Consider the following 17,597-nt stretch of genomic DNA (forward strand, 5'->3'; position numbering starts at 1 on the left):
AGTGACCCATGTCTGTGTATACCTTTATATAAGAGACCTTAATGGGAAAAACAGATGAACGACAGTCCACAAAACACTACAAAAAGAACTAAAGATTGGGTAACATGAAATAAATTAGAATAAATATCACTTCTATCACTGATTCATCTTAACATTGAATGATATCAGTTTCGTTACTATGGTGATATGTTTAACTGTGAAAGCAGATTAAAACTTTCATTAATAAGTTGAAATTGTCAAGTATTTATATTTTACAGTGATATGTTAAAGCTTGGATCCTCAGTATCTTGGCCTGAAGCTATGGAAAAATTAACAGGACAACGTAAAATGGACGTAGGTCCAATCCTAGATTACTTCAAACCTTTACAAGATTGGTTGGAGAAACAGAACTATAATCAGCGACCTGGATGGTCACCAGCTTGTCCAGTTGATGACCAGATGGCAAATAAAGCTCATCTAGTTACGTGTGATAATAATGCAAACTCATTACAAAATAACATAAATCTATATGTATTATGTATTTTGTTAATATATGTATATGTATACCGGTATGTGTGAAAAAGTTTCTTTTTGGTTGTATAGTTAAATTTTAATAGGACCACCAAATGTCAAGATAACCAATACCTGTATCGATTCCTGACAACTCTTTGCTGTAAAATTACTGATGCCTAAAATTTTCTTAAAAATCAGCATTTCTTTGAAACCAATCATTAAAAAAGTTATGGGTTAGAACAACATGACAGGTAGTTTGTGCAGTCTAACTTGTTAAAACTCATTTGAATTTGAAGATATTTTGTCCATTTTTTACCTTACTTACTGCAACCTATGGAGAAAAAAATGATCGAAAGAATCAGACAGACTTCTATAATCTCACGCAGAATATGTAAATAGTAATATAACAAATGTTAAGCAGATTTTAATATTTTGTTCCATGTATGTATATGTTATACGAGAGAAAAAACATGATTTATGCAAGCCCTGTGATTAATATGGTGCTTTTTTTGTATACAAAATCATTGCTAGGTTGTTACAAATATTTTTAATGACAATGGTTATTGTTAAAATGTACTTTTCTTAATCTTAACACGACAATGTTAATAAATATGAAAGTCTTTATTTCTTTGTTTTTGTTTTGTCTGTAAAACAAAAGAATAGGGACAATAATGCCCTTATTTGGCTCAAATACTAGTGCAAATTTAATCAAAGTACTGAAGTACTGAACATCGGATGACCGCAAATTCTTGTGGATGGTCAAAAGTATTTGTCTCAGAAAAAAAGATCACATATGTCTTTACCTGAAACTGAGGTAAATGTACAGAGATATATATTTTTCTGAGACAAGTTCGTGCATGGATGATGAATAAATGTCTGGAAATTCAACCTTTTTGAAACAACTATTATATTGTAGTGATACAAATAAGTAAACACTGGCTTGTTTGTAAATAGCTCACCAGGCCCAAAGGGCCAAGTGAGCTTTTCTCATCACTTGCCGTCCGTCGTCGTTAACTTTTACAAAAATCTTCTCCTCTGAAACAACTGGGCTAAATTTAACCAAACTTAGCCACATCATCATTGGGGTATCTAGTTTAAAAATGTGTCCGATGACTCAGCCAACCAACCAAGATGGCTGCCATGGCTAAAATAGAACATAGGGGGTAAAATGTAGATTTTGGCTTATATCTCTGAACCAAAGTATTTAGAGCAAATCTGACAGTGTAATTGTTTATAGGTAAAAATCTATCTGCCCTGTAATTTTCAGACAAATCAGACAACCTATTGTTTGGTTGCTGCCGAATAAGTAATTTTAAGGAAATTTTGCAGTTTTTAACCGGATTTTTGTGACAAAAATGTCGGTTATTGATTTGGGGATGTAGGGCGGGCGGGCGGCAATCAAATGTTGTCCGTGCATTAACTCATGAACCGTTCAACAAAAGCTTTTAAAATTTTAATATGTTATTACTGACAACTATACGAAGGTCAAGTTCAATAATGGCGATTTTGACTTTTACCGTTCAGGAGTTATGGTTCTTGAAAGATTGAAAAATGGAGTTTCCAGTCGTGTCCGTGCATTTACGCATGAACTGTTCTACCAAAGCTTCCCAAATTTTAATATGTTGTTACTGATGACAGAAATGAGGTCAAGTTCAATAATGACGATTTTGACTTTTACCGTTCAGGAGTTATGGTTCTTGAAAGATTGAAAAATGGAGTTTCCAGTTGTGTCTGTGCATTTATGCATGAACTGTTCTACCAAAGCTTCTGAAATTTTAATATGCTGTTACTGATGACAAAATGGAGGTCAAGTTCAATAATGACGGTTTTGACTTTTACTGTTCAGGAGTTATGGTTCTTGAAAGATTAAAAAATGGTGTTTCCCGTCGTGTCCGTGCATTTTCTCATGAACCATTTAACCAAAGCTTTTGAAATTTTATTATGTTGTTACTGATGACAAAATAGAGGTCAAGTTCAATAATGACGATTTTGACTTTTACCATTCAGGAGTTATGGTTCTTGAAAGATCGTAAAATGGCGTTTCCATTCACCTTGTTGCATTTACTCATGAACCTTTCAATCTAAGCTTTTCAAATTTTAATATGTTGATACTGATGACAAAATGGAGGTCAAATTTGATATTGACGATTTTCACTTTCACCATTCATCAGTAATGGTTCTTGTGATATTGCCAGGACACAAATAAATGTTAATAAATCCGGTTTGCTGTCGTTGTGACAGCCTCTTGTTTGTTATTATCTTGAATATTATTATAGATAGAGATAAACTATAAACAGTAATAATGTTCAGCAAAGTAAGATCTACAAATAAGTCAACATGACCTAAATTGTCAATTGACCCCTTAAGGAGTTATTGCCCTTTATAGTCAATTTTTAACCATTTTTCTAAAATTTTAGTAATCTGTTTAACAAAATCTTCTCCTCTGAAACTACTTTGACAAATTTAACTAAACTTGGCCACAATCATCATTGGGGTATCTAGTTTAAAAATGTGTCTGATGACCCCGTCCATCAACCATAATGGCCAATATGGCTAAAAATAGTACATAGGGGTAAAATGCAGTTTGTGGCTATTATATCTGAAACCAAAGCATTTAGAGCAAATCAGACAGTAGTAAAAATCGTTCATTAGGTCAAGATCTAACTGCCCTGAAATTTTTAGACAAATCAGGCAACCTGTTGTTAGGTTGCTGCCCCTGAATTGGTAATTTTAAGAACATTTTGCAGATTTTGGTTAATATCTTCAATATTATCTTAGATAGAGATAAACTGTAAACAGCAATTATGTATAGCAAAGTAAGATCTACTTATGAGTCGACTTTACCAAAACTATCAATTGACCCCTTAAGGAGTTATTGCTCTTTATCGTAAATTTTAAACAATTTTCGTAAATTATGTAAATTTTTGTAAACTTTTACAAAATGTTTTCCTTTGATACTTTTAAGTTCATTATAGATAGAGAAAATTGTAAACAGCAAGAATGTTCAGTAAAGTGAGATTGACAAACACATCATCATCACCAAAACACAATTTTATCATGAATTCTATTCTCGTCTATAATTTGTGTCCTTTGTTTTATTTGCCGCTTGCACATAGACCAAGGTGAGTGACACAGGCTCTTTAGAGCCTCTAGTTTAAATTTAAAGTCATTATTGGTATTTTTTCTCGATTGCAGAATGCAATACATATATAGGGATGCCAAATCTGCAGGTTGAACAGTTATATAAAGTGATATAAATCAGAATGTAAAACAACTGAATGCTTCATTTCTTGTATACAAATGCACTAGGCTTAAAAGTTTCTTGGTGGCATTTGTTCATTGTCCTTGACCTTGTGGGATCCTTGCAAGGTCTCCATGTCTAGTGATAAAGCTCATGTCTTAGATACTTTAAGCAATAGGTCAACTGTATGAATCTTTGTGCTCAACCTCAGGCCCACCAGCTTAGGCTAGTAACACTACTGTCAGGCCTACTAGTCCATAGAATATAGCTTAAACTTTCGTAAAATTCAGCTTCGGTCCTGTAGATTTAAACGTTTACTATGAAGTCTGTTGTATGGTTTATTTGTCAGTATGAAGTTTTTGTGGTTTGGTAGGGTTCTCAGATACTCTTGAGAAATAGATCAGGTATAATTGACATGTGAAATAATTGTAAGGGGTAGTGGCTTGTGCACATGTTTGTATAGCAGAATTCATCTGACCTTAACCTCATTTTCATGTTCATTTGTCAATGTTAAGTTCACATAGTTTATCAGAAATGGGTCAACTATATTTGATGTGGGAATTTGTGAGTTGTAACCTTCCTGCTGGGTCAACCCAAAAACTTGAAAATTGGTATTTGCTGTTTCTCCACTAAACACAGGGCATAATGGAGTAAGACTGGTCAGCTTGAAGTAATGTGTAAGATAGGGTGACATGTCTTCCTGCGGATTGTTACCTTGTGAACTAGCAAGTTTCAAATTGGACTAAGCATGTCAGTCTATTACAAAGCAGGATAAATATTCATATATCATTAATATGTTCTCTCTCTGAATATACATTCAATTTATCGCTGGATAGTTAGCAGCCATCCACTTTCATCAATATGGTGTCATGTTCATTCAGAAAATCATTGATTTTGAGATGCTTATACATATTGACCATCACTGCAGACAAACTTGAACAAAGGAACATGCAGAAAATGTTAAAATAAAATTTCTTCATGTTAACCCCTACACGAATGAGTAATCTTGGGTGATTAAACCCTAATTTGGCACATGTTTTTTTTTAAATTTGACATCATAGTCAAAATTGTACTATTAAAAAGACATAAGTTGATGTAACCGCAACTTCATTATAAACTATCTTACCAAAAATTGAAAGGATGAATGGACAGACCAAACAAACTACTATGGTAGGCAGGGCAGAAAAATCAAAACATGAAAAAAGGCATAAGGATATAGTTAATCTTGGCAACTTTTAAATTTGGTTTAAATAAAAGGATATGTCATAGGATTGTCAGTAGCAGTGCAATAAAATGAACAATAATTCAGACAACATTTCTACATCAGTTTCATGTATATATCATTTACTTTCTGTATTTGATATACTTAAGTAATATATATATATATATAAAAAAAAGAAACAAAATTTTATGAATTATATTTTATTATTGACCAATAAACCAGTGTAACATGACAAGTTAGTCCATAGTAACAAGACTTTACTGTTGCAACAGTGTAACCGTTATAATTTTAAATACAATCCTGAAATAATCCTGAGATTTCATCATGAGAATTGTAAAAATTCTTCCAGCAGTAAAAAAAAAAGCCTGACAACAGAATTTAACCATACAGTAAAGTATAAAAATGTCTGACACATTATTACAGGGAGAATAGTTTTAATTTTAATTTTAATAATTCCTCAGTGTGATCTTTGTAAACTGGATTTTGTTTATTGGTAAAAGATACAATTCTAAGCTATGTTTTGATTGGTACAAAGCTTTATAAGACTAATAATGGCAGACTCCTTCTGATGAAAGTGACCATATTTGAAGGCCTATCAGGATCGTCCATTTGAATACATTGGACTTCCTCCCTTCTTTCATAAACTAAAGATGATTTATAAAATGAATGTATATCATAATGTTTCTGTGGGCCAAGATCCTTTGTCTCACCTCAAAAGTATGTTCCTTCATATACAAAATATAGAATATTTTCAATTTTACATAGTAATTGCAGGAATGGAGATCAAGAGAAAATAAAGTTGAATAGATTTTTTTAACCCATTCTAGATGCCATTGTTAGATGGACAGGAAATGAAGGAACATAGCTTTAATCAAATTATTTGCTGGAATCATAAATAGCTATGAAGAAATAGATATTTTAAATTATGTTGATTATCGCTATTTTTTTCATTTTTGCTTTGATCTTTTTTTGTAATAATTTTTCATATGCTACTCGCTTGAGATGAAATTTATCACTAGAAACTAAGGAGGCATGTGGCATTGCTAAGGAAATTGACATGAAATTGACATCGTCGTCATAGGTAAAATAGCGATAAACCGATTATCATTGGTCATTTCAACTCTATTGCATTTCTCGTTTTCGCCGTACTGGCTCAAGCAAGAAAATAAATCTCGTTGAGATGATCAACGATAAGCTATAAATATCTTCCTCAATTTGTTAAATGTCTCAATCATTAATGAAATAATATATTAAAGAATCACTTCAGCAGGAAAGGAGTCTACCTAAGATTTATGTACTAAGAAATAATCTTCATACAACTTATTAATAAATTAAATTTACTACCATTTAAATATCTTTCTTCTAAAAAATAAGTAAGTAAACAGCAACTTTAATATATATATCAAATATGCTTAAAAATAAACATGGAATCTTATGACACTTGTACACTGAATATTCATGCAAGCATGTCATTTACATATTCATACATGTTTGAGTGAAATGAATGAATATTCATATAAATACTAAAGTAATAACTGCACATACAATTTTGATATTGATGATAAGGATTTCTTATCAATTCAAAAATTTGTCCTTAACAATGAATTTTCAAAACAAATGAAAAGTTGTGATATTCTGATAAGTAATGACCACTAAACTATAAAATATTGGAATAAAACAAAAGTAAAACAAAATACAACTTGTCCTGAAATTTTAAATTCTTTAGTGTAAAATAAACATTTAACAAAAATTACACATTACATGTATAAGCAGTTCAAAAATTTACACTTAACAATGACCCTATACCTCAAACAATGTAACGATATGTTAAGTACAGGATAAAAATAGCAACGCAAGGTAACGCAGGATATAACCTGTAAAACTTTTTTCTTTAACTGTGCATTTAAATGGAATTCATATCCTACGTCTTTTGTACTTTGTAACTGCTTTTTCCCTTTTGTTGTAATGATAAATATAAAATGATATTTTGGAGAAACGTGATAAATTCATCACCACATAAGATATCATGAAAACATATTTTAACATATATTTCTATTTATATATTTATATATATACACATATCACTTTTATAGATTTTTATATCACAGAATTTGAAACAACAAGTATATTTACATCTTTGTTATAGCAACGAATATATAAACAATCTGTTTTTGGCACATAGACAAAACTACTTGTGTAGTGCGTCGAATATCACATTCACCTTCATTCAAGACAGCAATAAAACAGCACTTAGTTCATCATGGAAGGACAGTCGTAACCACATTTTGAAATTATTAAATTCATGTGAACAAGAAGATTCTAAGAAACTTAATTCTCATCCTAGAAAATCCAGAATATGTTTTTTCAAATCTAAACTTTCCAAATTTACATTTCATTGATAAAACCCAAATTATTTCCTTGCCTTCTCCAAACAAATAAATAAATTGAAGTAAAATCATAATATAAATTGAAAAGTATGTCTTTATAAAATTTACGTATTACACAACCACTGTAAAGTATGACTTATGAATAAAAATAGTAGATCTTTACGACAGAGCAAAATTTCACAATGAACATACATTCACATGTTAAAAAGCTTTAAAAAAAATTGTCATGTGTAAAATACATAAAATTGTCAAAATTAACAGAAAAAAACTTGGACAAAAAAAACTAATGTTGGACGGATTATGAAAAATAAATCTCTATCAGTAAAAAGTATTGAGACAAAAACATATATAAAATTATTAGATAAATACTATATGGACGGCTTAAATAAACAGATGTACCCTAATCTAGGTTTCATGCAAACTTCCAAATCTAACAGACTACAATCCATAGTCAATAAGTTTGTATATCCATTACAAAGGCAGATGACCTTTTAGGTAATTCACAAAATTGATGTTCCACAATATTGGTTGTTTCAACATGGAGGTTGAAAAAGTCTTATCATGTGACATTTTTCCAGGCATGCCTGGTTTTTCTCATTGGTGAATTAAGAAAATGAAATGATTTTGACTGACTTACACTTAAAATAGTTTAAACAATATTTTATTCAAATAAATTGAATTGGATTGGGCAACAGGCATAGCCTATGTAAGCCCTGTCCACACTTAAAATATTTGACCACTTTGTAATTTGTTCTGATTCTTCTAACCCTATAGAAAACCTAATGGTCAGGTGACATTACCCATTGGTAAATATTTCTTGCAGAGGACATATGGTGTTTCATCCCAGTCATGCTTATAACTTTCTGAAGTTATCATGCAATTGATGTGTGTAAAATAAGAAAAGCCCAAGAAACACAGACTATCTTAGAACTTCTAAATTGAGTTTGGGAATTATCCTAGTTTTCTTTTCAATTGATTAAACTGCATGTAAATACCAAAACACAGCAATTGCAAATATTTGAAAACTCAATTTTCAAGTTCTCTCATAATGTCAACAAATTTTCAAATACAATATCAAACTGTAATAAAAATATTTCCAGTGTAATCTGATGTTAAAAAACATAGGAGAAATTTTCCATTAAACTGGAAATCCAAGAAACCTATCAACACTATATAAAATATAACTATGCAGCACTTAGAGCAGCTAATCGCTTCTCTTTTTGTTTCTGATAAGAGTCTAATGCCAGTCTTGCTTGCAATTCCAAATCCTTGCGTGCATTTCTTCGCATTTCTTCTATTTTGGCATTGTCTTGTGGATGTGATGTATCACCACTTGTAATTATCCATGGATGAGACAGAGTGTCTATGGCATTGAATCGTCTCTTCCTATCCACGACTAGCAAGTGTTCTATCATATCTTTAGCACCTTTAAAATATAAAAGTCAGGTATGTTATCTGTAGTAAAACATTACTTCTAAATATGGTCTTTTTTACTAATTCAGACTTTGTCAAGATCTATGTCAATTTTTTTTATTAGACATTGTAAAAAAAATCTACTTAAGGAATGTCTGTACCAAGTCAGGAATATGACAGTTGCTTTCCATTGGTTTGAGGTGTTTTGAGATTTGAATTTGCCATTTGATAAGGGACTTTGCAATTTTAATTTTCATCTGTATTTTTGTTATTTAAGTTTTGTTTTATAATTATCTGTTAAAGTTGTTTCCTGGATCTTGAAATATTTGAGTTCTTAGAATGATTAAAATTGAATAAGATTTTCGTTTGAGTTTTATGAAACCTCTTAAGGGAAATGCCTAAATAACTATTGACCAAGATGTGGTGAGTTTATATATGATGGTAGGTATAATTACAACCAGTTTCCATAAAATATTCATCATGGTTAATAAATAATGTTGTAAGAATCAATGTATTTCCATCTGAATATTGATCAAACAAAATAACCAGAGTGAACTTCCGACTTGGATTGTGTGGTCTGCAGTGAGACAGTACAACAAATCATTTGAGAATATAATTAGCTATTGCATTTTTAAATTAATTTTCTCATATAGCTCTATACTGTATATGACTTTGCAATATTTGCTAACAATCCTCAATGAATTTTAAGGTGCATCAAATTTAAGTAAGACATAATCAAATATTTATTCTAATAGTAATGGTCCATATCAAGGATTTAAGCATAATATAATTTCTAATGGGACTGCTCTTATCCAATTCAAATCCTAGCATAAAGGACACTAATAAATACCATAGAAATGATTTCACACATTAAAAAGGAATAAAAAAAGTTCTGTAAAAAGGTGAAATGTAAACTTTAAAAAAAAAAAAAAACACATACTAGATGAAATATTGTCCCAGTAAGGACTGAGGAACTCATATTCTCCTGCTTTGATAAACTCGAAAAGTTCTGTTTGGTTTCTGTCAGGACTTCTAAAGGGAGGGAATCCACACAACAGTATATAGGATATCACTCCTACAGCCCACATATCAACTTCCAACCCATAACCTGTAAAACAAAACAATATATTGTCAAGGGAAGTAATATACTTAATAATTTCCCACATGTTTTATCAATCCCCATGTTCAAAAATTTGAAAAATTTAAAGGTCTTGTTTAAAAAAATATTACAACTCACTAAATAAAGTGCTTAAATTTATATCTACAGAAAAGATATTAAAATAAATCATCCAACATATTTTAAATACACTTAAAATAAAAATTAAAAAATCATAAAAATTTACAAAACTTATATTGCTGAATTTTAATTCACAATGACTTGCAAAAAGCCTTCTCTATATACTTTTTTTTTTGTGTAAATTGTATTTACCTATTTCTGACAAGATTTCTGGAGCTACATAAGTTGGAGTACCACACACTGTGTATATATCTTCTTTGACTTCCATAGCTAAACCAAAGTCAGCTAACTTTATCGAAATTGTTCCATCTTTATTTCTGTGAACCTGTACAAATTTTGAAATCATTTTATTAATTAAAATATCAAAAAACTTACTACATGTAATATGATATAAGGCTTTAAACACTGTAGACTATATTTCTTGTATTAGGATTAGCAACAAACCAAAACAGGCATTTTGAAATTTAATTTATCATTCTGTACTGTGAAATCATTTATTTTTTGTAGGTACCAATTTTTGTGGATTGTGGAAAATTTACATGTTAGTTGATATTTAATTTCATGGTTTTGCGCGAACTGACCTGATTGATACCTGCCGAAGCCAGCATACAAGCCCATTAGAATTTTTTTTATTTGTTGAACATTTAATTTAGTGATTCACCTTCACCCTAGAAATCTACAAAAATTTGTATCCAACGAATAATAATGATTCCACAGTATTTGGGGATTTTTCAAGAAAAGATAACAGAGCAACAATCACCTTTTGCGCCACTACAGTCAATCAAAATAGATAGGAATTGTCAAGAACACATACAAAACCATTCTTGGACCACTAAAATTTGGTTTTTTTTGTGTAACAACTAGATGCCATTGGTTTCTTTTAAAAGATTTCATTTAAATGAAACACTCAGCCGAAATAATATATAAAAAAAAATAGTAGTTAGTTATAATGACTGTCAACAACCTTCAATAGTTTTCATGCAGAAATTTCCCATAGATAAAGCAATTAAAGTGACTGACAAAGTACCATTAAATTTCTTAAACTCAAGGTTAAAAAAAGGCAATTTGTCACTTATGCAGCTTATGCAGTGACTTTAGACTGTATTAACTTTCATGACCTTACTGCAATATTAAGTTGTTCAATAAAAATATAAATTTCATTTAAAAAAAAATAACTTCAAGGTAAAGTTGAACATTTTATAAAAGGAAATTAATCTCTTACACACAAATTAGAAACTATAAAAAATATTTGATCTCTTAATTACATAAATGTCATCTTATGTTTCACTACAAATTCTACAGAAAATTGATAAATGAATGTTTAATATCTGACTATAAATCTCAAGATTCTGTGTCCAGAACAATTTTCTGAGTTTGCCACTCTTTGAGAAATTAAACTGACTATATGTGAATGCTAAAAAAGCCAGGATGAAAATACTAACAGCTCAAAACAGTAAAACCCCTTAAAGATACACATTCAGGAAAAAGTTCCTGGGCCCCCCCAAAAAAATATTTTGTTGGTTATATAGGGAATCTCTGAAGCGTGACGGGAGCGGGCCCCCTCTTAGGCAGCCAGTGAGCCCCCACTTATCAAAATTTCTAGATCCGCCAGTGCATCCAGTAATATTTGGTAAAAAAACCTTTAGTCTTAAAGTGTATACATTATTAGCAATTATTAAGGCCTCTAAAATGCAGATCTTTTGGCATGGTTTTCCTTAGAAGGCATTTTGAGGACAGAAACTAATACTGATGAAAACAAATAGATGTTATATGACTTTTTAATATTATTTCAACTACTGAAAATTCAATACAATATAATTTAAAAACAAACTGGACATATAGTATGCATATTCTTGTTACATTATTAGATACAAAAACAGGTTTAAATCTGCTAGGAAGGTTGTCAATTTTTAAATACACCTCAGAAATAAAACATTTTCATAATTTATTGATTATGCCATTTCATAACATCAAAAGTATGTCAATGAACATTACGCTCAAATGAAGAATGTATTTGAACAAAATTTTAAATAAATATCTAATTCCAGCTTAACATTCACAAGAATGGCTAAAAAGGTCATCAAAGTTACCAGGCCTATAATTATAGTATTTAAGAATGCCTTTCTCCTTATCAAGACTCATCACTGGTGTTCATTTTAAAACAGCTTGAAGGTTTAATAAATACTGATAAGTTGAAGCAAATTAAAAATCAACCAGGTGCTCCGCAGGGCGCAGCTTTATACGACCGCAGAGGTCGAACCCTGAACAGTTGGGGCAAGTATGGACAAAACATTCAAGCGTGATACAGCTCTGAATTTGGATTGTGATCAAATTTTTGACATTACATGGGTTTTTTTTACACAAAACAAATGTCAAGATTTTACAAATCAATTAAAGATTTCTTCTTCAAACTTTTTAAATGTAAAATTAAATAGTTGATCATGACACAGCATAGGTTTCTGACACAGAACGAATGTGGTCTAATGAACTTAAAAGTTTTTTTTTGCCTTTGAGCAATTCACTATGCTGTTGAATATTAATCCTCTCAAAAAAATGTTTGAAGAAATTTTCTTTTTATTTATGAAAGCTGAAATGAGAAAAATTTAACCCCCCCCCCCTTTTTTTTCACATCCCCGTTTCCCTTTTTCCAAAACTGATATCAATTCAAATTTCTAATGGAGTTTGCAACAATAACTACTCTTTTAAATACATCATAAAATATTAAAATGTAAAATAAAGTGCTTGTTATCACTGAATGGTAAAGATTGGTTGGTAGTAAAAGTGAATATACATTGTTTATTGTATAAAACAATAAAAAAAACTTCATCAGCAACATTTTATATTGGCAAATTTCCAATGAAGTTATTTACATAAAGTTATTGGCAAATAAAAATAGAAAATGACATCATAGTCATGTCTGGCAAATGTCCAACATACATTATCTAAAAACATTTTAGATAAGATAAGGAAAAAAAGCTTCATCAGCAACATTTTATATTGGCAAATTTCCAATGAAGTTATTTACATAAAGTTATTGGCAAATAAAAATAGAAAATGACATCAGTCATGCCTGGCAAATTTCCAACATATATTATCAACTACTATTCTATACAAAGAAAGATAACTCCAATTGAAAATTAATTGCTATTGCACAATATTGTGCAATTAGATATTTCTTGCTATTGTGCAATACTGTGCAATTGAAAATTTCTTGCTATTGCACAATACTTGATATGGAATCCTGATTTGGACCAACTTGAAAACTGGGCCCATAATCAAAAATCAAAGTACATATTTAGATAAAGCATATCAAATAAGCCCAAGAATTTAATTTTTGTTAAAATCAAACTTAGTTTAATTTTGGACCCTTTGGACCTTAATGTAAACCAATTTGAAAACTGGACCAAAAATTAAGAATCTACATACACAGTTAGATTTGGCATATCAAAGAACCCATTTATTCAATTTTTGATGAAATCAAACAAAGTTTAATTTTGGACCCCCATTTGGACCAACTTGAAAACTAGGCCAATAATTAAAAATCTAAGTACATTTTTAAATTCAGCATATCAAAGAAACCCAAGGATTCAATTTTTGTTAAAATCAAACTAAGTTTAATTTTGGACCCTTTGGACCTTAATGTAGACCAATTTGAAAACGGGACCAAAAATTAAAAATCTACATACATAGTTAGATTCGGCATATCAAAGAACCCCAATTATTCAATTTTTGATGAAATCACACAAAGTTCAATTTTGGACCCTTTGGGCCCCTTATTCCTAAACTGTTAGGACCAAAACTCCCAAAATCAAACCCAACCTTCCTTTTATGGTCATAAACCTTGTGTTTAAATTTCATAGATTTCTATTTACTTATACTAAAGTTATGGTGCAAAAACCAAAAATAATGCTTATTTGGGCCCCTTTTTGGCCCCTAATTCATAAACTGTTGTGACCTCAACTCCAAAAATCAATCCAAACCTTCCTTTTGTGGTCATAAACCTTGTGTTAAAATTTCATTGATTTCTATTTACTTATACTAAAGTTATTGTGCGAAAACCAAGAATAATGCTTATTTGGGCCCTTTTTTGGCCCTTATTTCCTAAACTGTCGGAACCAAAACTCCCAAAATCAATCCCAACCTTCCTTTTGTGGTCATAAACCTTGTGTCAAAATTTCATAGATTTCTATTCACTTAAACTAAAGTTATAGTGCGAAAACCAAGAAAATGCTTATTTGGGCCCTTTTTGGCCCCTAATTCCTAAAATGTTGGGACCAAAACTCCCAAAATCAATCCCAACCTTCCTTTTGTGGTCATAAACCTTGTGTTAAAATTTCATTGATTTCTATTCACTTTTACTAAAGTTAGAGTGCGAAAACTAGAAGTATTTGGACGACGACGACGACGCAGACGTCGATGACGACGCCAACGTGATAGCAATATACGACCAAAAAATTAAAATTTTTGCAGTCGTATAAAAATCAAAAAAAGTTGTGCTAAATTTGGCTATTCTTATCTTTTATGGAGATTTTTTTTTTAATATGCCAAATCTGGATATGGTTCTTTTTGCCTGTAGGGTTTTAGATAGATTCAAAATTTCTCATTTAATCTTTTCATGATAGCATATTTATTACAGAATTTCCAATTCCACAATACATTGCTCCTTTAAATATTTTCAAATTTGCTGTGTCCTTCCTAATGTATGAATCATATGGTGTTTTTTCTATTCTTATTTCTTCTAAATAAGAACTTACCAATAAATTTTCTGGTTTGAGATCCCTATGAACTATAGACCGTGAATGTAGATAAAATAAAGCATTACACAAGTCTTTGACCATGTGCGCTGAGTCTACCTCACCAAACTTCACACTCTGTGTAATAGCATCAAATAAATCTCCTCCCTGTACGAATAAAAAATAGGAATATAAAATATTGTACATTTTTCAAAATGTTTAACAATTAAAAACATATTTCAAACTTTATACCATATAAGCTGAAGGTTTGGCTGGTCATAAACCAAGTTTCAAACTCCAATTTTTTCTTAACATGTCCTGTATTGTCAGGAATATGGCAGTTGTTATCTATAGTTTGTTTCTATGTATATGATATATTTCTTTTGTTGTAGTTCAGTGTTTCTGTTGTTTTATTGATTTCCCTTTATAGTTGATGTGTTTCCCTCAGTTTTAGTTTGTTACCTGGATTTGTTTTTGCTTCTTCTGTATACTACTGTTACCTTTATTTTTTGAACAATTAAAAGTTTTAAGTGAAGTCTGTAAACTATAAAAACTCAAGCTATGATTACCTAACAAACTCAAGTAACATATAGAAACATTAGACAACATTTTTGAATAGAACTGTATTGTTAACTAAATTTTCTTTTTTGAGGTGGATATGCGACAGCCGTATGTGTTTGTGAAAGAACTTGGTACATGTAATTTACCTTCAATAAATGAGTAACAATTTGGTTTGAGAAATTGTCAACCAATGAGAAACCATTTGGTAACCTTCAAATATGAACTTACATGTTGTGCTGCTGTCTCATTAATCATTTAATATTATAAAATTTGTTTCAATTCATAACAAAATAAAAATGAAAAAAGGTCATGCCAGTTGTGTTTAAAATGCCAATAAATATTTCAATTAAAGAATTTCTGCTTAGATTTTTAAGCAAGCCAATGCAATCAAATTTGTAACATGGGCAATTATATAACAAAATTATGCTTATCATGTCTAAATCATTCCTACATTGTCATCTCTAAACATGCCAACCATAGTACTTCTATGACCAGCAGGACTCTTTAAATAGTGCATTCTGTTGTGTGTTTGATTCATATGAAATGTCTGTGTTGCCAGTTATTTATCAGTAATTATATCTCTTTATAAACATTCTAAATATGGATTCTGTTGTATATGGTTAATTACTATGCAAAATGTGGTCATTGGATAATTTTGGTGTTGAAGGCAGATCTTTGAATGTCTCTGTGAAAATTATTTACAGTTTTCTGGATACCAGGCTCTAGAGCTCAATTGACCAATTTTTTAGACACCTTTATATTGCTGAAGACAGCATGTGGATCTTCAGATGTCTTGGTTTTTTTTTTTTTGTGTTTAATTAACCATCTGAGTTAAAGGATTCAGCACTGATAACAAATTAAAGAACCAATATTGAAATTTCAGTCTCTGCAAAACATGGTTTATGAGTTTCTAACTAGATTTCAGTAACTTCAAGTACTTGATTTGTATTTTGTGTTTTGTTATTGTTTTGATGTTGTTGGTTTTTTTGATGATGAGTTCAGCCTTTTCCAACTAATTTTTAAAGTTTGTTTTTATGTAATGCTGTTACACACTATCACAGATTAAGGGATGGTTGAGTGCTCAAACAAAAAACAAGGACTTGGTCTTCTTTTTTGAATTGTTTCACATATTGTCATGCCTGACACTTTTTGGTTTATTTTTTATACAGTATGGATTTTGCTTGTTGTTGAAGGCTGTATAGTGCCCTATTGTTGTTTACATCCTCATCCTTGCTTTTATGGATATAGTTTTGTTGTCACACCAGATCTCCTTATTTTCATATATAATACAAGGGGCAAAAATCCTTTACTGTTAATTTTACTTCTGGTAAAATCAGTCGATCCAAGTTTACATGAAGCTCACTCTATAATATTAACTCACCTTAACTAATTCCATAACGAGGTAGATTTTATCATGAGTTTCATACTCTTCATACAATTTCACAATATTTGGTTGGTGACAGTCTTTCATAATCTCAATTTCATTTTCAACCATGTGTTCCTTGCCTTTAAGCTTGTGTTTATCTATAACTTTCATAGCATATTCACTATTAGAGTTTTTCAACTTTGCCTGTCGAACTATAGCAAAGTTGCCGTCACCAAGAGTCCGGCCTAATTCATAGCGACTCAAAACATGTTCATCACTACTAACTTGTCTCTCTAACTTAGTTTTGCGTACAATCTTCGACTTCGATTTTCTCTTTTTATGTAAATCTTTATCATTATCTTCTTTGTCTGATTTATTATCAGCTTTTTCTTTCTGTTTTTCAGGTTTCTCATGTTCGGCTTTTTCTTTGTCACCCTTCTCTAGTTCGGCTTTCTCTGCTGCAGCTTGTCTTTCCCTTGCTGCATGTTCAGCTTTTTCTCTTTTTTCTCTGCAAGAATTGTAATGTTTGTATAGTAAGGTCTTCATAGTGTGAGAATGCAACACAGAATTAGTAACCTTATAATAGGTATAAAGTATCTCTGAATTTTTATCATTCAAGGCTCGTTAGTTAGTTTTTTTGTTTGTCTTCATGATACCATTTTAGTTTAGTTTTTTTACAAAAATGATATAAAAAGTCACTTATCAGTCAAGGTTAAATGTCATGGTATTTTACTGTGATATATTTGTTTATACACCATCATAGGCAATCATTACAAAATGCATATTTGATAAAAATTGTGAAATGTGAAAAAAATAGAATTCTTACGAAAACTTATTGTCAATTAATTTCTTTTTTTTTTAACTTTCTTTCATCAAATATTTTGCTTATTCATCCTGATCTTATATTACACCGAGAAATATATGGCCATAACCATTTTGTTAAAC

The 17,597-nt window shown here is 30.6% G+C and overlaps 2 protein-coding genes across 9 annotated transcripts in view; one reads left to right on the top strand and one right to left on the bottom strand.

Annotated features, from left to right (window-relative positions):
• The window catches only part of LOC143064370 (uncharacterized), a 101,719-nt gene extending 100,603 nt beyond the window's left edge, over positions 1-1,116 (top strand). Inside the window, exon 60 of the mRNA XM_076237143.1 lies at positions 258-1,116. Coding sequence (XP_076093258.1) covers positions 258-558 — 301 coding nt within the window. The 3' untranslated portion in view covers positions 559-1,116. The remainder of the gene's footprint in view (positions 1-257) is intronic.
• A 4,023-nt stretch (positions 1,117-5,139) lies between these two features.
• LOC143064371 (serine/threonine-protein kinase DCLK3-like) overlaps positions 5,140-17,597 on the bottom strand; it is a 70,239-nt gene continuing 57,781 nt past the window's right edge. For all 8 annotated transcript variants that reach the window (XM_076237148.1, XM_076237147.1, XM_076237146.1 and 5 more), the window contains 5 exons: positions 16,668-17,160; positions 14,747-14,893; positions 10,185-10,317; positions 9,696-9,863; positions 5,140-8,768 (listed from right to left, as the gene is read on the bottom strand). In XM_076237148.1, coding sequence (XP_076093263.1) covers positions 8,527-8,768; positions 9,696-9,863; positions 10,185-10,317; positions 14,747-14,893; positions 16,668-17,160 — 1,183 coding nt within the window. In that variant the 3' untranslated portion in view covers positions 5,140-8,526. The remainder of the gene's footprint in view (positions 8,769-9,695; positions 9,864-10,184; positions 10,318-14,746; positions 14,894-16,667; positions 17,161-17,597) is intronic.

The sequence above is a fragment of the Mytilus galloprovincialis genome, chromosome 2 (genome assembly GCF_965363235.1).
Source record: "Mytilus galloprovincialis chromosome 2, xbMytGall1.hap1.1, whole genome shotgun sequence".
NCBI lineage: Eukaryota > Metazoa > Mollusca > Bivalvia > Mytilida > Mytilidae > Mytilus > Mytilus galloprovincialis.